Raw genomic sequence first — 17518 nt, 5'->3', positions numbered from 1 at the left:
TATGCAATAGCAGAAATGGCCAGGAAAAATGTCACCTAAGATGGCGGTCCCCAACCTTTTGGGCACCAGGGATTGGTAAGTATATACATCTAAGTGCTATTGGTATTCCTTCCTTCCTTCCTTCCTTCCTTCCTTCCTTCCTTCCTTCCTTCCTTCCTTCCTTCCTTCCTTCCTTCCTCTTATTCCCTTTCTCATTCTCCTTCCTGGTGTGACAATGGTTAAAATGAAGTATTGCAGGCTAACTCTGCCGACTGCCAGCAGTTCGATTCTCACCAGGTCAAGATGGACTCAGCCTTCCACTCTCCCGAGGTCGGTAAAATGAGGACCCAGATTGTTGGGGTCAAAATGCTGACCCTGTAAACCGCTTAGAGAGGGCTGTAAAGCAGTGTGAAGCGGTGCATAAGTCTAAGTGCTATTGCCGCTGCTATCCGTCAAGAGTGAAACTTTGGCAGCTACGTGCCTCTGTTTTTCATCTTCTCAAAACCGCTCCAGTTCTACGGAAGCCTGCTGGAAGTCGACAGCACAGAAACCTTTCAAGGACATTCTAGCAGGTGTAAAGAAGATAGCAGACGGCTCCCATAAAAAGGAGAACGTGTTTACATGAGCTGGGGGGAGTTTGGCTGGGAAAGTCACAGTTATATGCTACAATCTGAAGCCTTGGGATTTCAGAGTGAGTTTTACCTCGCCTTTAGCAGCTTTTCAGAAAGGAAAATGATCCTGGACTTTTTATTGGGATACTTGAGCTGGACGTTGACCCCGTCCCTGTGCCAATTCACAAGACCTTCCAGCTCTGATGGTCTTTAAAAAGTGCTAACCTCTCTCCCTGTTGCATTCCAGGTGATTAGCCCCGATGAGATTTATAATCTAATAAACCTTTCGGAAGGGTGCTCTCCTTCTGCCCCCCACCGTGGAAGACTGGCAGCGGTGGCAATTTAATCCAAGCAAAAGGTCACACTGGCAAGTGTGTATTGGGGGAGGATTTTTCATAACCGTTGCCCTGTGTTAACGTCTTCGGTGCCTACCACATCTGAGGGCAAACTGAAAAGGCTGCCAACTTGGGCTTTGGGAGTTAAGCATCTCTTAGAACAGTGGTTCTCAACCTTTTTAATGCCGCGACCCCCAACCGGTCGTAAGTCGAGGACTACTCAACCGGTCGTAAGTCGAGGACTACTCAACTGGTGCAGCACCGTTGGCAGAATGGGACTATTGGCGGGCTCAGCAGGACAGAGACAGCCTGGACAATTCCTATGGGCTTTGGAAAGCCAATAGAATTAGACTCTATTCAAGAGAGTCTATTCTATTGGCTTTCAAAAGCCAACAGAATAAAAGGGAGTAGCATAGCTCAGGAAAAGGGGGGAAAAAATGGCGGACTGCGTTGTTTGGCGACCCCCGTGAAATGGTCGTTCGATCCCAAATGGGGTCCCGACCCACAGGTTGAGAACCACTGTCTTAGAACAAATTTAAAGACAGGGGGCTTTACTCCAAATTGGGTTATCAGTTATGAGATTTTTAGAAAAGCCCACTCTTTGCATTCATGGTCCATTTGGCTATGATCTATCCGATCCATACGTCTTTTCCAGGTTTCCAGAACCAAAGATTCACTTAAGAACCACATGACCACTTAACAGCTGTGATGATTCACAACAACTGTGGCAAGAAAAATGGGGCAAAAGTACCCTTAACAGCTGTCTCACTTAGCAACATAAATTTGGGGCTCAATTGAGAGGGTCCACCTATTTTCCAAAGCACCTGAAGGCAGGACAAGAAGCAATGGATGGAAACTAATCAAAGAGAGAAGCAACCTGGAACTGAGGAGAAATTTCCTGACAGTGAGGACAATTAACCAGTGGAACAACCAGCCTCCAGAAATTGTGAATGCTCCAACACTGGAAGTTTTTAAGAAGAGACTGGACAACCATTTATCTGAAATGGTATAGGGCAGAGGTCTTCAAACCTGGCCCTTTTATGACTTGTGGACTTCAATTCCCATAATTCCTCAGCTAGCATGCCAGGCTGAGGAATTCTGGGGGTTGAAGTCCACAAGTCTTAAAGTGGCCAAGTTTTGGAAACATTGCTTTAGGTCAGGGGTCTTCAAACTAGGCCCTTTTATGACTCGTGGACTTCAACTCCCAGAATTCCTGAGCCAGCATGGCTCAGCTTGGAAACCTCTACCTTTCCCCTCAGCGTGCCTGGCTGAGGGATTCTGGGGGTTGAAGTCCACAAGTCTTAAAGTGGCCAAGTTTTGGAAACATTGCTTTAGGTCAGGGGTCTTCAAACTAGGCCCTTTTATGACTCGTGGACTTCAACTCCCAGAATTCCTGAGCCAGCATGGCTCAGCTTGGAAACCTCTACCTTTCCCCTCAGCGTGCCTGGCTGAGGGATTCTGGGGGTTGAAGTCCACAAGTCATAAAAGGGCCAAGTTTGAAGACTCTGGTATAGGGTTTTCTGCCTGAGCAGGGGGTTGGTCTAGAAGACCTTTAAGGCAGTGGTTCTCAACCTTTCTAATGCCGTGACCCCATAATACAGTTCCCCATGTTGTGGTGACCCCCAAGTGGGTGTGGCCACCAATAAGAGGGAGTAGGACAGCTAGGGAAAAGGGAAAAAATGGCGGACAGCAGGGTTTGGTGACCCCCGTGAAATGGTCATTCGACCCCAAATGGGGTCCTGACCCACAGGTTGAGAACCACTGCTTTAAGGTCTCTTCCAACTCTATTATTATTATTGTTGTTGTTGCTGTTGTAAGTCGAAGACTGCCTGTAATTCAACAGGCTCAAATTGTATTAAATTATTTTCTTAACTTGAAAGTGGAAGGAAGTGAGCATATGGACCATTCATTTTACACCAATCATTAGAGGAACCACATAAATGAAAATTAGTACTGCAATATTTCATTGTGACCCAGTTCACACACAGTAAAAATCTTAGTTAATGCACTGAAAGGATTTCAAACAATTAATACAATTTGCGCATCATACTACACATAAATAACAACAGCGAAAACACACAGTTCACATTCAGGAATATTAATTCCCTTTGTTATATTTGGACTACATCTGCAATTTATTATTATTATTTTTAAGTAGTAAAAATATCTTCCATTAAATGTTTATTTTATTTACTGAATTTATATGCCATCCATCTCGCCCTGAAAAGATATTAATAATAAATTGCTGTTGGACAGATCAGCTTTTCAACAAAAAGACTTAAACTGATTAATTGAAAAGGTACTGTTCTTTCTGAAATCACCATGGTTCATTCTGACTAATTAATTATTTGCTTGTCAAATTATAGCAGCGTCATTTGTTTGAAAGTTGTCCCAAACTTACTGTTTTATGAACTGTGTCTGTGAATTTATCCCAGATGTCACCTTTTGTTTACATCCCACATCTGGTAGCTGCCTGCTATCATAACATAAGAGTTCAGATCAGTTCATAGTTTATTATAACACAAATGTTTGGCCAATAATTTTCCACATAGATCATATTTCTCCATCAATCTGGAAAGTCCTAAATTACGACAAACTCAGTTTACTTAACTGAGTTCCTTGCTCCAGAAATGTGATACTTTTGCTTATTCAAATACTTGAGCATAAGCAGAAATATCCCTACACGTAGGGGTTCATAAACCACATTTTTTTATTCTTAAACATAATGCCTCCTTAATGTATGGTTTAAGAAAAATGAATGCTCTATATAAGCTTTCCCAAAGGTGCTTTTTCATGAGGTAAACTGGACTTTGTTTTTTCTTTGAAGACATTTCGCTTCTCATCCAAGAAGCTTCTTCAGTTCTAACTGGATGGTGGGGAACGGAAGGATTTATACTCCTTGCAGACAGCTGGTCGTTTGCCTTCTTTTAGAGAGTCATTGAGGCCACTTGGAGGTTTATCTGTACCCTCAGGGTCACCTGAGTTGTGCAAATGGGTGTGGAGCCTTCTTGGGACGGTTGAAAGAATTGTGTTGTAGACAGGAGATACATGGTGTCGTATCCCCCCCCCTCTGTTGAGAGAGGGCTGTTCAATTTTGACCTAGATGGCCTCTTGCACCCCTCTTTCAAACCAGCGGTCCTCTCTGTCCAAAATGTGGACTTTGCTGTCTTTCAAATGCAGATGGGCGGCTGACTCATGTCCTGATGGGTTTGTTCTCCTGTGTTGTGCCAGGCGTTTGTGAAGCGGTCGTTTTGTTCCTCCAAGGTACAGATCTGAACCATGTCTCACCGCATTGTACTGCATATTCAGTCAGAACTGGGGAAGCTTCTTGGATGAGAAGCGAAACATCTTCAAGGAAAAACAAAGGAAGTCCAGTTGCCTTTTGAAAAAAAAAAAAAAACACCTTTGGGACAACTATGATCTGGAACGTCCAGATTCAGCCACAGCTTTGCTCCATACAGTATTAGCCTTGTGAACCCTAAAACTTCCTCCTTCCATTACGTATTCAAGATGGACAGTGATTAATATTTATATGTTACGTATGTGTAAGAGTGTATGTTGTGTATGTTTAAATGTGTGTTATGTATGTACACTTTGAGAGCAAGCAACTAAATTTCATTTTTAATGTGTGCCATTGTGCCCACAGGAAAAAAATGACAATAAAGGTTATCTATCTATCTATCTATCTATCTATCTATCTATCTATCTATCTATCTATCTATCTATCTATCTATCTATCTATCTTGTCTATCTATCTTGTCTGTCTGTCTGTCTATCTCTGTCTTGTCTGTCTGTCTGTCTATCTTGTCTGTCTATCTATCTTGTCTGTCTCTGTCTGTCTGTCTATCTGTCTATCTATCTATCTCTGTCTTGTCTTGTCTATCTATCTATCTATCTATCTATCTATCTATCTATCTATCTATCTATCTATCTATCTATCTTGTCTATCTATCTTGTCTGTCTGCCTGTCTGTCTATCTATCTCTGTCTTGTCTGTCTGTCTGTCTATCTATCTATCTTGTCTGTCTATCTATCTTGTCTGTCTCTCTCTGTCTGTCTGTCTGTCTGTCTATCTATCTCTGTCTTGTCTTGTCTTCTCTTGTCTGTCTATCTATCTATCTATCTATCTATCTATCTATCTATCTATCTATCTGTCTGTCTGTCTGTCTGTCTGCCTGTCTGTCTATCTATCTCTGTCTTGTCTGTCTGTCTGTCTATCTATCTATCTTGTCTGTCTATCTATCTTGTCTGTCTCTGTCTGTCTGTCTATCTATCTCTGTCTTGTCTTGTCTTCTCTTGTCTGTCTGTCTATCTATCTATCTATCTTGTCTGTCTCTGTCTGTCTGTCTATCTATCTATCTCTGTCTTGTCTTGTCTGTCTGTCTGTCTACCTATCTATCTCTGTCTTGTTTGTCTGTCTGTCTGTCTGTCTATCTATCTATCTACCTTGTCTGTCTTATCTTGTCTGTCTGTCCGTCCGTCCGTCCGTCCGTCCGTCCGTCCGTCCATCCATCCATCCATCCATCCATCCATCTTCTTGGTCCTTCTAGATAGACCTCCCTAGGAGAAGCAATCCATAACATTCCTTGCCTCTCCACTCTGGTGAGTCAGGTAGATTCCACCAGATTCCGAGGTTTGAGGACTGATGCCGTTAACCAACTTTACCCTTTGTTTATTTTTCATACATACAAATATATTTATATGTACCGTTTTGGAGACATCAATGTGTCCTACTCCCTGCTGTTTTTGTGCCCGCTTGTCCAACAATCATAGTAGCTGTTGGGAGAAGCAGGCACATAAACAGGCCAGAGAAATGATTGAAGCCTGGGAAACGGAGAAGGCCTCGTCAATCAACAGGAGATGCTGATTTACCCCCAGCTCATGAAGTACTTATGAGATGAGGGCTTGGCGACACAAGGAAACAACAGCCAACGACTTAATAGCCAGCCCTCAACACCTCAATCTATGTCTAAAAAGTTCCACACAACAGCCACCATGTAAATAACACAAACAGAACAACCCAAAACACACAGAGGATGGGCTCCAGCACAAATCTAAAAGCTTGGAAGATAACATCTCTGATCCTGGTGACCAACCCAGACTGGATCCTGCAACGCTTTCATTCGTGTCCTACTCTTGCGATATTTATAAAGAAAGATAAGATGGCTTAGAATTAGAAGAATGTAACTCAAAAGTACGGAACAGAAGGTGCGGGAAAAACAATCTTATCAGCTTATCTAGATTGGATATTGAAATAATTCAACAGATAAAAGCAACTAAGGGGATCTACATTGAAGGATGGCCAAAGGTTGCCTTGATGCAAAAAAAATAAAATAAAAATAAATCTCTTTTCTGTTCTCCGCCACCTCGTTTCAAAAAAAAACCACCTAAATATGTGAATACAGTTCAAAGGCATAATGTGTCTTCAAGCCAACAGAGGTATAACTGAGGCCGTGTTTACAAACGGTCTCTAATCTTGAGGACCAGGAGAATGGGTTCTCTTAAGGCTCTTACGCGCTTCTTGCGTAAAGTGGAAATTCAGAAACAACAATATCGGTCAAGGTAATGCAATAGGCCCATTCTGCAGGAAGCAAATGGAAATCAGATTACTTTAGAGCGAAGATGGGAAATAAATGGCTGGTAAGGTCATTGCAAAAGGTAACCTTATTCATATTCTAAATCATCTTCTCTGTGGAAAGAAAAAATTAAGGTAATTTCAATGGCCAACAAATAATGCATGACATCACTTATATAAGCAGAATAGAGCCATCAGGCTAGAAAAACGGAGAAAACATCCTCTATGTATTTCTATTTTCTAAGTACACCATTAAGTACAAGTGCAGACAAATAGTAAATTCTTCAGACAGAACTGACAGATGATTAAGATAATTAGGGGACTGGAGGCTAAAACATACAAGGAACGGTTGCTGGAATTGGGCATGTCTAGTTTAATGAAGAGAAGGACGAGGGGGGACATGATAGCAGCCTTCCAGTATCTCAGGGGCTACCCCAAAGAAGAGGGAGTCAAGCTATTCTCCAAAGCACCTGAAGGCAGGAGAAGAAGCAACGGGTGGAAACTAACCAAGGAGAGAAGCAACCTAGAACTAAGGAGAGATTTCCTGACAGTTAGAACAATTAACCAGTGGAACTGCTTGCCACCAGAATGCTCGAACACTGGATGTTTTTAAGAAGAGACTGGACAACCATTGGTCTGAAATGGTATAGGGTTTCCTGCCTGAGCAGGGGGTTGGACTAAATGACCTCCAAGGTCCCTTCCAACTATTTCTTCTTCTTCTTCTTCTTCTTCTTCTTCTTCTTCTTCTTCTTCTTCTTCTTCTTCTTCTTCTTCTTCTTATTATTATTATTATTATTATTATTATTATTATTATTACTATTACTATTACTATTACTATTACTACTATTACTATTACTATTACTATTAAACTTTAACTTCTTTAACTAACAGGAGAGTTTAACATAAGCACTGAAAGGCAGGTAATCTTTCTGTTATATCTTTAACCATTCACTTAGTGGCTGTTCAAAGTTACAACCGCACTGAAAAAAAAAATGGACTTATGACCTGTTTTCACCGAACCACTGCAGTATCCCCCGTCACGTGATCAAAATTGGGATGCTCATCAACTTCTGACAGTTTACGACTCCCGATTCCCAGAATCATCTTTCGGAATAACTACAGGGATTTATTGAACAATGGGGGGGCGAGAAAGGTTATAAAAATAAGGTACAACTCACAACAACTGACTTGCTAATCAACAACAGACATTTTGGGATCAGCGGTGGCCGTAAATCAAGGGCCCCTTCTACTTTTTCTACATAAGCCTCTTATACAAATTAGTTGCTTGATTTTATCTGAATAAAGCTGAGTGGGTTGAATCTGAACAGAACGGAGATTCAACCAGTTCCTGCTGGAAATCTGGAATTTTCGAAACAGTTATGTTAAGAACGATGCTACAGGTTAGTTCCAATTGGTTTCGATAGATCTCCTTTTCTTTTCTTTTTTTTAATTGTGAGTTAGAGGCGGAAAATAACCTCAAAGTCAAACTCACTTAATGACTGTCTCACTTAGCAACAAACTTTCTGGGTCTGGTCGTTAAGTCAAGGACTATTATGAGGCGACAAGATGCTATTGGCATGAAGGGCTTCAAACGGAATTGGGTGAGGTTGTATCTGATTTAAGCCACATACGGCTGGTTTTATCTCATTAAAACAGTGTGCTATATTTAAGGGGAAGGAGACACATGGATGTCTGACTTCTTCCTTTTTTCCTGTTTTTTCCCTTCCTTTTCACCCTGCCCATGTGTCTCTTCCAGGATGTGTCTCTAAATGAAACTTTACAACTTCCAGGTGTTCTAAAACCAGAGCCAGCGTTTGAAAAATAGCAGATTTCGATTGGATTTCTTGTGTCCTCTGTCTGCACATGTCAACCGTTAGGTGTCAAGAAACACAATTTTTCATATTAGACTCTTTTCTGTTACGCCAATAAAGGACTCAAGCCAGAGAAAAAGACAGGAAACCGAACCACTTACAAGGGAAACATGACTTTTATTTGTAATAAATCTCAAATACAAGACCGGTAGGTGTCAATAGTCCAAAATATATAACAAGGTCATATCGTTGCAGGCACACGAAGGTGGCCAAAAGAATTCTCCAGTTCTTTTCCCTAAAATTCCCCTTTGGAGAAGATGTCTTTTGGATAGATAAAGCAAAATTGGAACTTTTTTGTCTGTCACAGAAAGAAAAAAAACGATGCTTTTTTGGAAAAGAACCTTAACCTGACAATGAAAAGATCCTATAAAATTATGGGGTAGTTTTGTGGCCTCTGGCACCAAGTGTCTTGGATCTGTGCAGAAGATTAATGAAGACAGCTCTTGTCCCAGAGTTGTGGCTGCCCCATTGCTGGAGGTTTCGAAGAAGAGTTTAATCCAGAATGGTATAGGGCAGGGGTAGGCAACCTCTCCCTTTTCCCTCAGCATGGCTGGCTCAGGAATTCTGGGAGTTGAAGTCCACAAGTCATAAAAGAGCCAGGGTTGCCTACCCCTGGCCTAGGCCTAGGCCGCTTTCTGACTTGTGGACTTCAACTCCCAGAATTCCTCAGCCAGCCTGGCTCAGCTTGGAAACCTCTCCCTTTCCCCTCAGCGTGGCTGGCTCAGGAATTCTGGGAGTTGAAGTCCACGAGTCATAAAAGAGCCAGGGTTGCCTACCCCTGGCCTAGGCCGCTTTCTGACTTGTGGACTTCAACTCCCAGAATTCCTGAGCCAGTATGGCTCAGCTTGGAAACCTCTCCCTTTCCCCTCAGCGTGCCTGGCTCAGGAATTCTGGGAGTTGAAGTCCACGAGTCATAAAAGAGCCAGGGTTGCCTACCCCTGGCCTAGGCCGCTTTGTGACTTGTGGACTTCAACTCCCAGAATTCCTGAGCCAGCCTGGCTCAGCTTGGAAACCTCTCCCTTTCCCCTCAGCGTGGCTGGCTCAGGAATTCTGGGAGTTGAAGTCCACCAGTCATAAAAGAATGTGGACTTTGCTGTCTTTAAAATGCAGATGGGTCGCTGAATCTTGTCCTGATGGTACCTTTGGGATAACCATGATCTGGATGACTGAGAATCTCCATAGACATCTCCATAGAACCTTAGACATGTCCAACACCTGTTCACACAACACTTGTTTAATAGAGCTACAGCAAGCTGCCAGTCAGCAGAAAGGAACTAATAGAAAAACACAGCTGAAATGCTGCAGGATATTGTCATTTGTTCTCTCTGGAGATGTTCCCAGTCCAAAATCCCCCCTTCCAGTTTGTTAAAAAATATTCGGAATTTGGATGGAAGTAATTACCAGTCAAAAAGACTAGGGTAACTTGGGAGAAGCTTTCATAGCCAAGTCAGATCCCAAGTCAGATATAAAAGATTCAAAAAAAATTTTATGTCATACTTAGCACATTATACCCTTCCTCTGGAAGAAAAAATTCTATTTCTGTACAGAATATACGTTACCTAATTTGAAAAAGTCCTACTTAAATTGCTCTAATATGTTCTCCCCACTGCTGAATATTATTGTTCTTCGTTTTACTCGGTGCATTAAACTCTTGAGGTATTAAACAGTTTCAGTTAATTCTTCAGCCTCTACCCTTATGTTCTTCTCGGATTCTTCTGCTCAGCCACAATCCACGTAATTTTATGGTACAGATGGACACCTGTCAATATGAACATTTCCTGCCTTCTACTAAATAAGGTCACTGATGGACATATATACAGGACAGTCTGTGGTAGGGGATGTCCAACCTTGGTAGCTTTGAGACTTTTGGACTTCAACTCCCAGAATTCCCGAGCCAACCGATTTATTGTTAAGCAGCCTATGCACAGACATCTTTTTAACAGTCGGCACCTGCCTGGAATTAGACAAGAGTCCATAGAATCCAAGGAAGGCTGGACTTAGTCCACTGGTGGCTACGTAGGGATTCTAGGCTGATTCCTCTTTTGACTCCACCTCCAGGTTCTCTCCCATTATCTCTACCCAGATAATGTCATTGTCCTGCCTCCCATCACAACGCCATGCCTGCCACCTTGAATGAGTCTGACACCTACCCTGTCCGCTCAGCTGGCTAGCACCATTTAGGCTTGCTCTGAACCAGGACTTTTTTTTTTTTTAACCTACTTCAAAAACTGGAACATATTGGAAAAACTAATTCAGCTTCCCCCGTAATCGGGATCAATAATTCAGACTGCAGCTGACAAAAGCAAAGCATCTCCCACCTTGATCTTTTCACCATCTTCACTAGAGGAAGCCAGCCTGCAGCTGAATCTTCCATTCAACATTGTTTAATCTATGTCAGCGTCTCTCAACGCTGGCAGCTGGAAGATGGGTGGACTTACAACTTGCTGGCTGGGGACTTCTGGGAGTTGTAGTCTACCCATCTTCCAGCTGCCGATGTTGAGAGACACTGATCTATGTAAATGACTTGGCTACCCATTGGGGGGAAAAAACCTTTGTCAGAGGGAGGGATCCAGGAGACCAGGGCATGGCACTAAAAAGCAGAGACATCACCCTGCCAACAAAAGTGCGTATAGTCCAGGCCATGGTTTTCCCAGTTGCAATGTATGGCTGTGAAAGTTGGACCCTAAGAAAGGCTGAGCGCCAAAGAATGGAGGCCTTTGAACTCTGGGGCTGGAGAAGACTCCTGCGAGTCCCCTGGACTGCAAGGCGACCAAACCGGTCAGTCCTGGAGGAGATCAACCCTGACTGCTCTTTAGAAGACCAGATCCTGAAGTTGAAACTCAAGTCCTTTGGCCACCTAATGAGAAGGAAGGACTCCCTGGAGAAGAGCCTGATGCTGGGAAAGATGGAGGGCAAGAGAAGACGGGGACGACAGAGAATGAGGTGGCTGGATGGAGTCATTGAAGCAGCAGGCGTGAGCTTCAATGGACTCCAGAAGATGGTAGAGGACAGGAAGGCCTGGAGGAACGTGGTCCATGGGGTCGCGATGGGTTGGACACAACTTCACAACTAACAACAACGGTGCCACTGTCCCTTCCCCACATTTAATCAGCACGGGAGGAGGGGGGTATGTTGGCAAGTCTGCTGCCGAAAAAGACGCATCCCGCTTGAAAGATAAAGATGTAACGAGGATTGGTTTGCAGGGAACTCTGCCACCGCAGCTGCTGTGCCCAATTATGGCTATGTCGAATATATATATCTCTATCTATATAAAAACCCTGTTAATAGTCTCAGCATGTTGGCTGGATTATCTGCTAAATAATTAATGCCCCATATTATTGTCAGCAGGTGCTTCTACAATTAACCTCTGGCTATTTAATTGGTAATGTCTGCCAGGATGAAGCCGGCCATCCTTAAACATGAATCTAATAGAGAGAGAGAGAGAGAGAGAGAGAGAGAGAGAGAGAGAGAGAGAGAGAGAGAGAGAGAGAGAGAGAGAGAGAAACATTTTGGCCGTCTGAATCCTTCAATCGTAAGAATAGTATTTGTGAGTAATAATTTCTGAAGGCAGAGAGTCTCCATTTTGGATTCAGGGGTCTTTTGCCCATTCAGGTGGCGTCTATGGGGTACAGGTGATCCTCGACTTATAACAATTCATTTAGTGACCGTTCAAAGTTGCCATAGCATGGGAAAAAAGTGACCGATGACCGTTTTTCAGAGTTACGACCGTTGCAGCATCCCCAGGGTCACATGGTCAAAATTCAAGACACTTGGCAACCGACTCATATTTATGACGGTCACAACGTCCCGGGGTCACGTGATCCCCTTTTGCGACCTTCTGCCAAGAAGAGTCAATGGGGAAGCCGGATTCGCTTAACGACCGTGTTACTAACTTAACCACTGCAGTGATTCACTTAACAACAGTGGCAAGAAAGATCGTAAAACGGGAGAAAACTCACTGAACAAATGTCAAGTGTAACAGATAATTACCTTTTAGAAACATGGGAATGTAAGGGCTTTTATCTGCAATAAAAACATTAGCGCTAAATGACAAATAACAATATCGGTAATCAGCTGAGGGAATATTAAAATTTAGGAACTGACCTGATGCTCGTCTCGTGAAGCGGTTAATCACAGGGGCTAAAAGAAAGAAAAGACAACAGAGAGGGCATTAGTCACTTTCAAAGTAAAATACACACGTGCGGTTTTCCAAGCTACGTGAACGCAGTTTTTAATCCATGATAATGATCACAATTCATCTCCGTAAAACGGCTGCTAAAATTTAATGTCCCGCCTGGGATGCAATTGCTCCAACAGATTTCTTGGGAGGGGAAAAAAATAATAACTTTATGAAATTCAAAGGAATGAGGAAAAAAGTAACGGGGGGGGGAAGGGGGAGGAACAGAAACTCAAATATTAAATTCCACTTTGATGTTCACTTCTCTTTTATCTCTCCAAGCAACAGTTCCTGGGTGTTCGGAACCAAACCCTCTTCCTTTGCAATATTTGAAAATGTCATTCCTTTGACTTTTATGCGCATCAGCTTTTAATTGAAATGTGGAACAATCCATCAGCTGTTTACCTCCAACACAAAACTGCCTGTCTCAAAAACTGTCAGAAGATCGGAAAGCCAGATCCAGGCAGTCCTCAATAATGGAGCCCAACATTTATGTTGCTAAGTGAGAAAGTTGTTAAGTGAGTTTTGCCCCATTTTATGATATTTTTTTTTGCCACAACTGTTAAGGGAACCACTGCAGTTGTTAAGTTAGTAACACAGTTGTCACTTATAATGATGATGATGATGATGATGATGATGATGATAAGAAGAAGAAGAAGAAGAAGAAGAAGAAGAAGAAGAAGAAGAAGAAGAAGAAGAAGAAGAAGAAGAAGAAGAAGAAGAAGAAGAAGTAGTAGTAGTAGTAGTAGTAGTAGTAGTTGGAAGGGGCTTTGTAGGTCATCTAGTCCAACCCCCTGCTCAGGCAGGAAACCCTATACCAGGGGTAGGCAACCTTGGCTCTTTTATGACTCGTGGACTTCAACTCCCAGAATTCCTGAGCCAGCATGGCTCAGCTTGGAAACCTCTCCCTTTTCCCTCAGTGTGGCTGGAGGAGGAATTCTGGGAGTTGAAGTCCACGAGTCATAAAAGAGCCAAGGTTGCCTACCCCTGGCCTAAGGTCTAACCTAGACTCTTTTTTTAATGATGGCATTAGGCTGACTTACTACCTTCCAATCCTATGGCACTGATCTGAGTGACAGCTTACATATTTTTGCTAGGACTTCAGCCATTTGGGAGCTGAAGGGCCTTCAGGAGCTGACGTCAGAAGTTGTTGAGCTGCTAATCTTAGAATATCTTGTTTTGTTACTTCAATTTCAGAATGAAGAGGGGAGATCCACCTATTCTCCAAAGCTCCTGAAGGCCAGACAAGAAGCAGCAGATGGAAACTCATCAAGGAAAGAAGCAACCTAGAACTAAGGAGAAACTTCCTGACAGTGGGAAGAGTTAATCAGCGGGACATCTTGCCTTCGGAAGCTGTGGGTCAGGGGTCTTCAAACCTGGCCCTTTTATGACTCGTGGACTTCGACTCCCAGAATTCCTGAGCCAGCCACGCTGAGGGGAAAGGGAGAGGTTTCCAAGCTGAGCCATGCTGGGAGTTGAAGTCCACAAGTCATAAAAGGGCCAAGTTTGAAGACCCCTGTAGTATAGAGAAAGCCAGATTGATCTAGGACAGTTGAAGTCCACGAGTCATAAAAAGGCCAAGTTTGAAGACCCCTGCTTGTGGACTTCAACTCCCAGAATTCCTGAGCCAGCCACGCTGAGGGGAAAGGGAGAGGTTTCCAAGCTGAGCCATGCTGGCTGAGGAATTCTGGGAGTTGAAGTCCACAAGTCATAAAGGGGCCAAGTTTGAAGACCCCTGCTTGTGGACTTCAACTCCCAGAATTCCTGAGCCAGCCACGCTGAGGGGAAAGGGAGAGGTTTTCAAGCTAAGCCATGCTGGCTGGGGTATTCTGGGAGTTGAAGTCCACAAGTCATAAAAGGGCCAAGTTTGCAGACCCCTGCTTGTGGACTTCAACTCCCAGAATTCCTGAGCCAGCCACGCTGAGGGGAAAGGGAGAGGTTTCCAAGCTGAGCCAGGCTGGCTGAGGAATTCTGGGAGTTGAAGTCCTGGAGTCATAAAAGGGCCAAGTCTGAAGACCCCTGTGGTGGGTGCTCCATCACTGGAGGCTTTTAAGAAGAGACTGTCTGAAAGGGGTCTCCTGCTTGAGCAGGGGGTTCAACTAGAAGACCTCCAAGGTCCCTTCCAACTCTGTTATTCGGAGGCTCACTCCTGTCTGCACTAAAATTTCTACTCTAGGCAAGCTGAGTGTTTTCAACCAAGCAAGTTGAGCACAGCTATGAACTATCAAGAGAGATGGGATTATATCGCCAGGTTAGGAAGCTAACTGACATTTGCAGGGATTCAACTGTCGGCCGAGGAAGCAAATCCACCTGCTGGCTAATGATCTGATCCATGAACCAGTTGCAGCTTTAAGCCGATTTTGCTAAGACCATATGCTCAGCAAGCAGGCAGACGTAACCCCCATCCAGTTGGGGGTGGGAAACCACAAGGCCTCAGCCACTTAGCCGAAAAAAGCTTTCTTCCACACAGCTAATCAACTCAGCAAGCTCATAAGCTCATTCTTTCTGCTTGCCTTCCTGTTTGTTTGCTTCTTCTGATCAGAAGTTCCCAAACTAACTAGAGCAATGAAAGAAAACTCAATTTTGATCACATGGTTGTGTGATCAAAATTCAGACGCTTGCAACGGACTCACATTTATGACGGTCGTCGTGTCCCGGAGTCACGTGATCTCCCCTTTTGCAACCTTCTGGCAAGCAAAGTCAATGGGGAAGCCAGATTCGCTTAACGACCATGTTACTAACTGAACCACTGCAGTGATTCACTTACCAACTGTGGCAAGAAAAGTCGTAAAATGGAGCAAACTCACTGAACAAATGTTTCACTTAGCAACGTAAACTTTGGGCTCAATTGTATTCGTGACGCAGGGACCGCCGGTAATTTGTCTTTTGACCTTCTGCCTTTTGCCTGTCTATGAAATGGATCTTTTTTTTTATAATATTTTATTAATTTTCCAATTTTACATTTGAATATTTAAAAAGCAACGTGGTGACTGGGTTAATCAATAGTTCAATAACAAAATCTTAGTGCAAATCTCAGGCTCATATTCCGGTTAGTACATTTCTAATGATATCAACTCAATAAGAACATCATTATTACATTTATCAATAAATTTTTAGCTTATGCATATCTTAATTACATTCAATCTTCATAAACAATCCATATCCTGTTATTGGTTTTTACTCAATTTTTAATTCCTTATCCATATTCCAATTTAATCTTTGATATTTATAATTTTCAGACTTTGGGTAACCAAAATTTCCCTCATCTCACTTCATAACAAACTATAATATCCAAAATACATATTTTATCTATTTGAATATAATCTTGTTTTATTTCCCCAAAGTTATCTATTTCCCATCATATTAAATCATCTACTTAATAACACAGTATCCCCTTTAATAAATCAAAACCACCATATATATATGTATGTATGTATGTATGTATGTATGTATGTATGTATGTATGTATGTTTTCTGAGGTTTTCGCGGGTGTTTGTATGTAGGTCTTTGGTTGTTCGGGTTTTCTCCCGCGTAAAATTGGAAGTGTCTTGGCGATGTTTCGACGAAGTCCCATTCGTCATCTTCAGGCTGGTGCTTTCAGCTTCGTGCTTCGAGGAGCAATGCCTGAAGATGACGAATGGGACTTCGTCGAAACGTTGCCAAGACACTTCCAATTTTACGCGGGAGAAAACCCGAACAACCAAAGACCTACATATATATATATATATATTGCCTGGGTTAATCAATAAATCAAACATATTCATAATATTTAACTTTCTTTTCCCTTTTAAGTCTAATTTTTAAATATTAAACCGATAAAATCCTTATTTTCAGCTGGTTTCCAAATATTATAAATCTAATAACCAAAATTTCCCTTACGAGTCCTTTTATGGCCGTCCATCAAGTCACAGCTGTGATTTCATGAATCGACACCCCAGCCGGGTCCTGAACCGACCCATGACTGTGTTTCAAAAACTGGACTTGGAGAGGAATGGTTGAGGTAGCCACAATAACCGAAGAAGTTCAATGTTAATCAACCCAGCAGCTTCAGATAAAATCTGAAATGAATTAAGGAGCTGCAGTAGGAACAGGGAATTATTTTCTCCTGAATAGCATCCACCTTGTAAGCTAATAACTCAACACAGTATATAACAATGACAGTGTTGTGTGTGGAAAACAACAAATTTCGGCTCAGGGGAATTGCTTTCTGCCCTGCTGAGAAGAACCACAAACAAGGACTCTGTTAAAAAAAAAAAAAAAGGACGAATACTCCTTGCATTCATGCTTCGGAAACAATCCTAAAATCATAAAGAAGGGGAACGTCTCCAATTCAAGCTCTGTATTAAAACAGAAGCCTGAGAATAATAGGTGTTTTTTTTCCCCCAATTTTCTAACATCTTGGATAGTAGTAACTGTGATAGTAGTAACTGTGAAAGGGACCTCGGAGTCCTAGTGGACAATCACTTAAATAGGAGCCAGCCGTGTGCTGCAGCTGCCAAAAAGGCCAACACAGTGCTGGGCTGAATTAACACGAGGGATAGAATCAAGATCACGTGAAGTGTTAATACCACTTTACAAGGCCTTGGTAAGGCCACACTTGGAATACGGCATCCAGTTTTGGTCACCATGATGTAAAAAAGATATTGAGACTCTAGAAAGAATACATAGAAGAGCAACAAAGATGATCAGGGGACTGGATGGAAGCAGTTCCTAGTAAGGCCGCCTTTTGCAATTGACTAATAGCGAATTTGTCAATGCCAATGGTGTTCAAGTGGTGCTCCAGCTGTTTTGGGATTGCACCTAAGGAGCCTATCACTATTGGTACTACCCTTGCTTGCTTTTGCCACAGTCTTTCTATTTCTATTTGTAGGTCTTTGTATTTTGTTATCTTTTCCAGTTCTTTCTCTTCTATTCTGCTGTCTCCAGGCATTGCCACATCCATTATCCAGACTTTTTTGTCTTTCTTATTGA

The 17518-nt window shown here is 42.6% G+C and overlaps 1 protein-coding gene across 3 annotated transcripts in view; it reads right to left on the bottom strand.

The window, feature by feature from the left end:
* PRKAR2B (protein kinase cAMP-dependent type II regulatory subunit beta) overlaps positions 1-17518 on the bottom strand; it is a 49774-nt gene that overhangs the window by 15136 nt on the left and 17120 nt on the right. For all 3 annotated transcript variants that reach the window (XR_005558010.1, XM_039354472.1, XM_039354471.1), the window contains exon 2: positions 12475-12510. Coding sequence is in view for 2 of the 3 variants with exons in the window: in XM_039354472.1 (XP_039210406.1) it covers positions 12475-12510 (36 nt within the window). In the remaining variant the exon portion in view is untranslated. The remainder of the gene's footprint in view (positions 1-12474; positions 12511-17518) is intronic.

The sequence above is a fragment of the Crotalus tigris genome, unplaced genomic scaffold (assembly GCF_016545835.1).
Source record: "Crotalus tigris isolate CLP2741 ecotype Arizona unplaced genomic scaffold, ASM1654583v1 scf7180000018553.2237530, whole genome shotgun sequence".
Lineage (NCBI taxonomy): Eukaryota > Metazoa > Chordata > Lepidosauria > Squamata > Viperidae > Crotalus > Crotalus tigris.
Note: the sequence above shows the minus strand (reverse complement) of the source record. Positions and strands in the feature narration are given on the sequence as shown.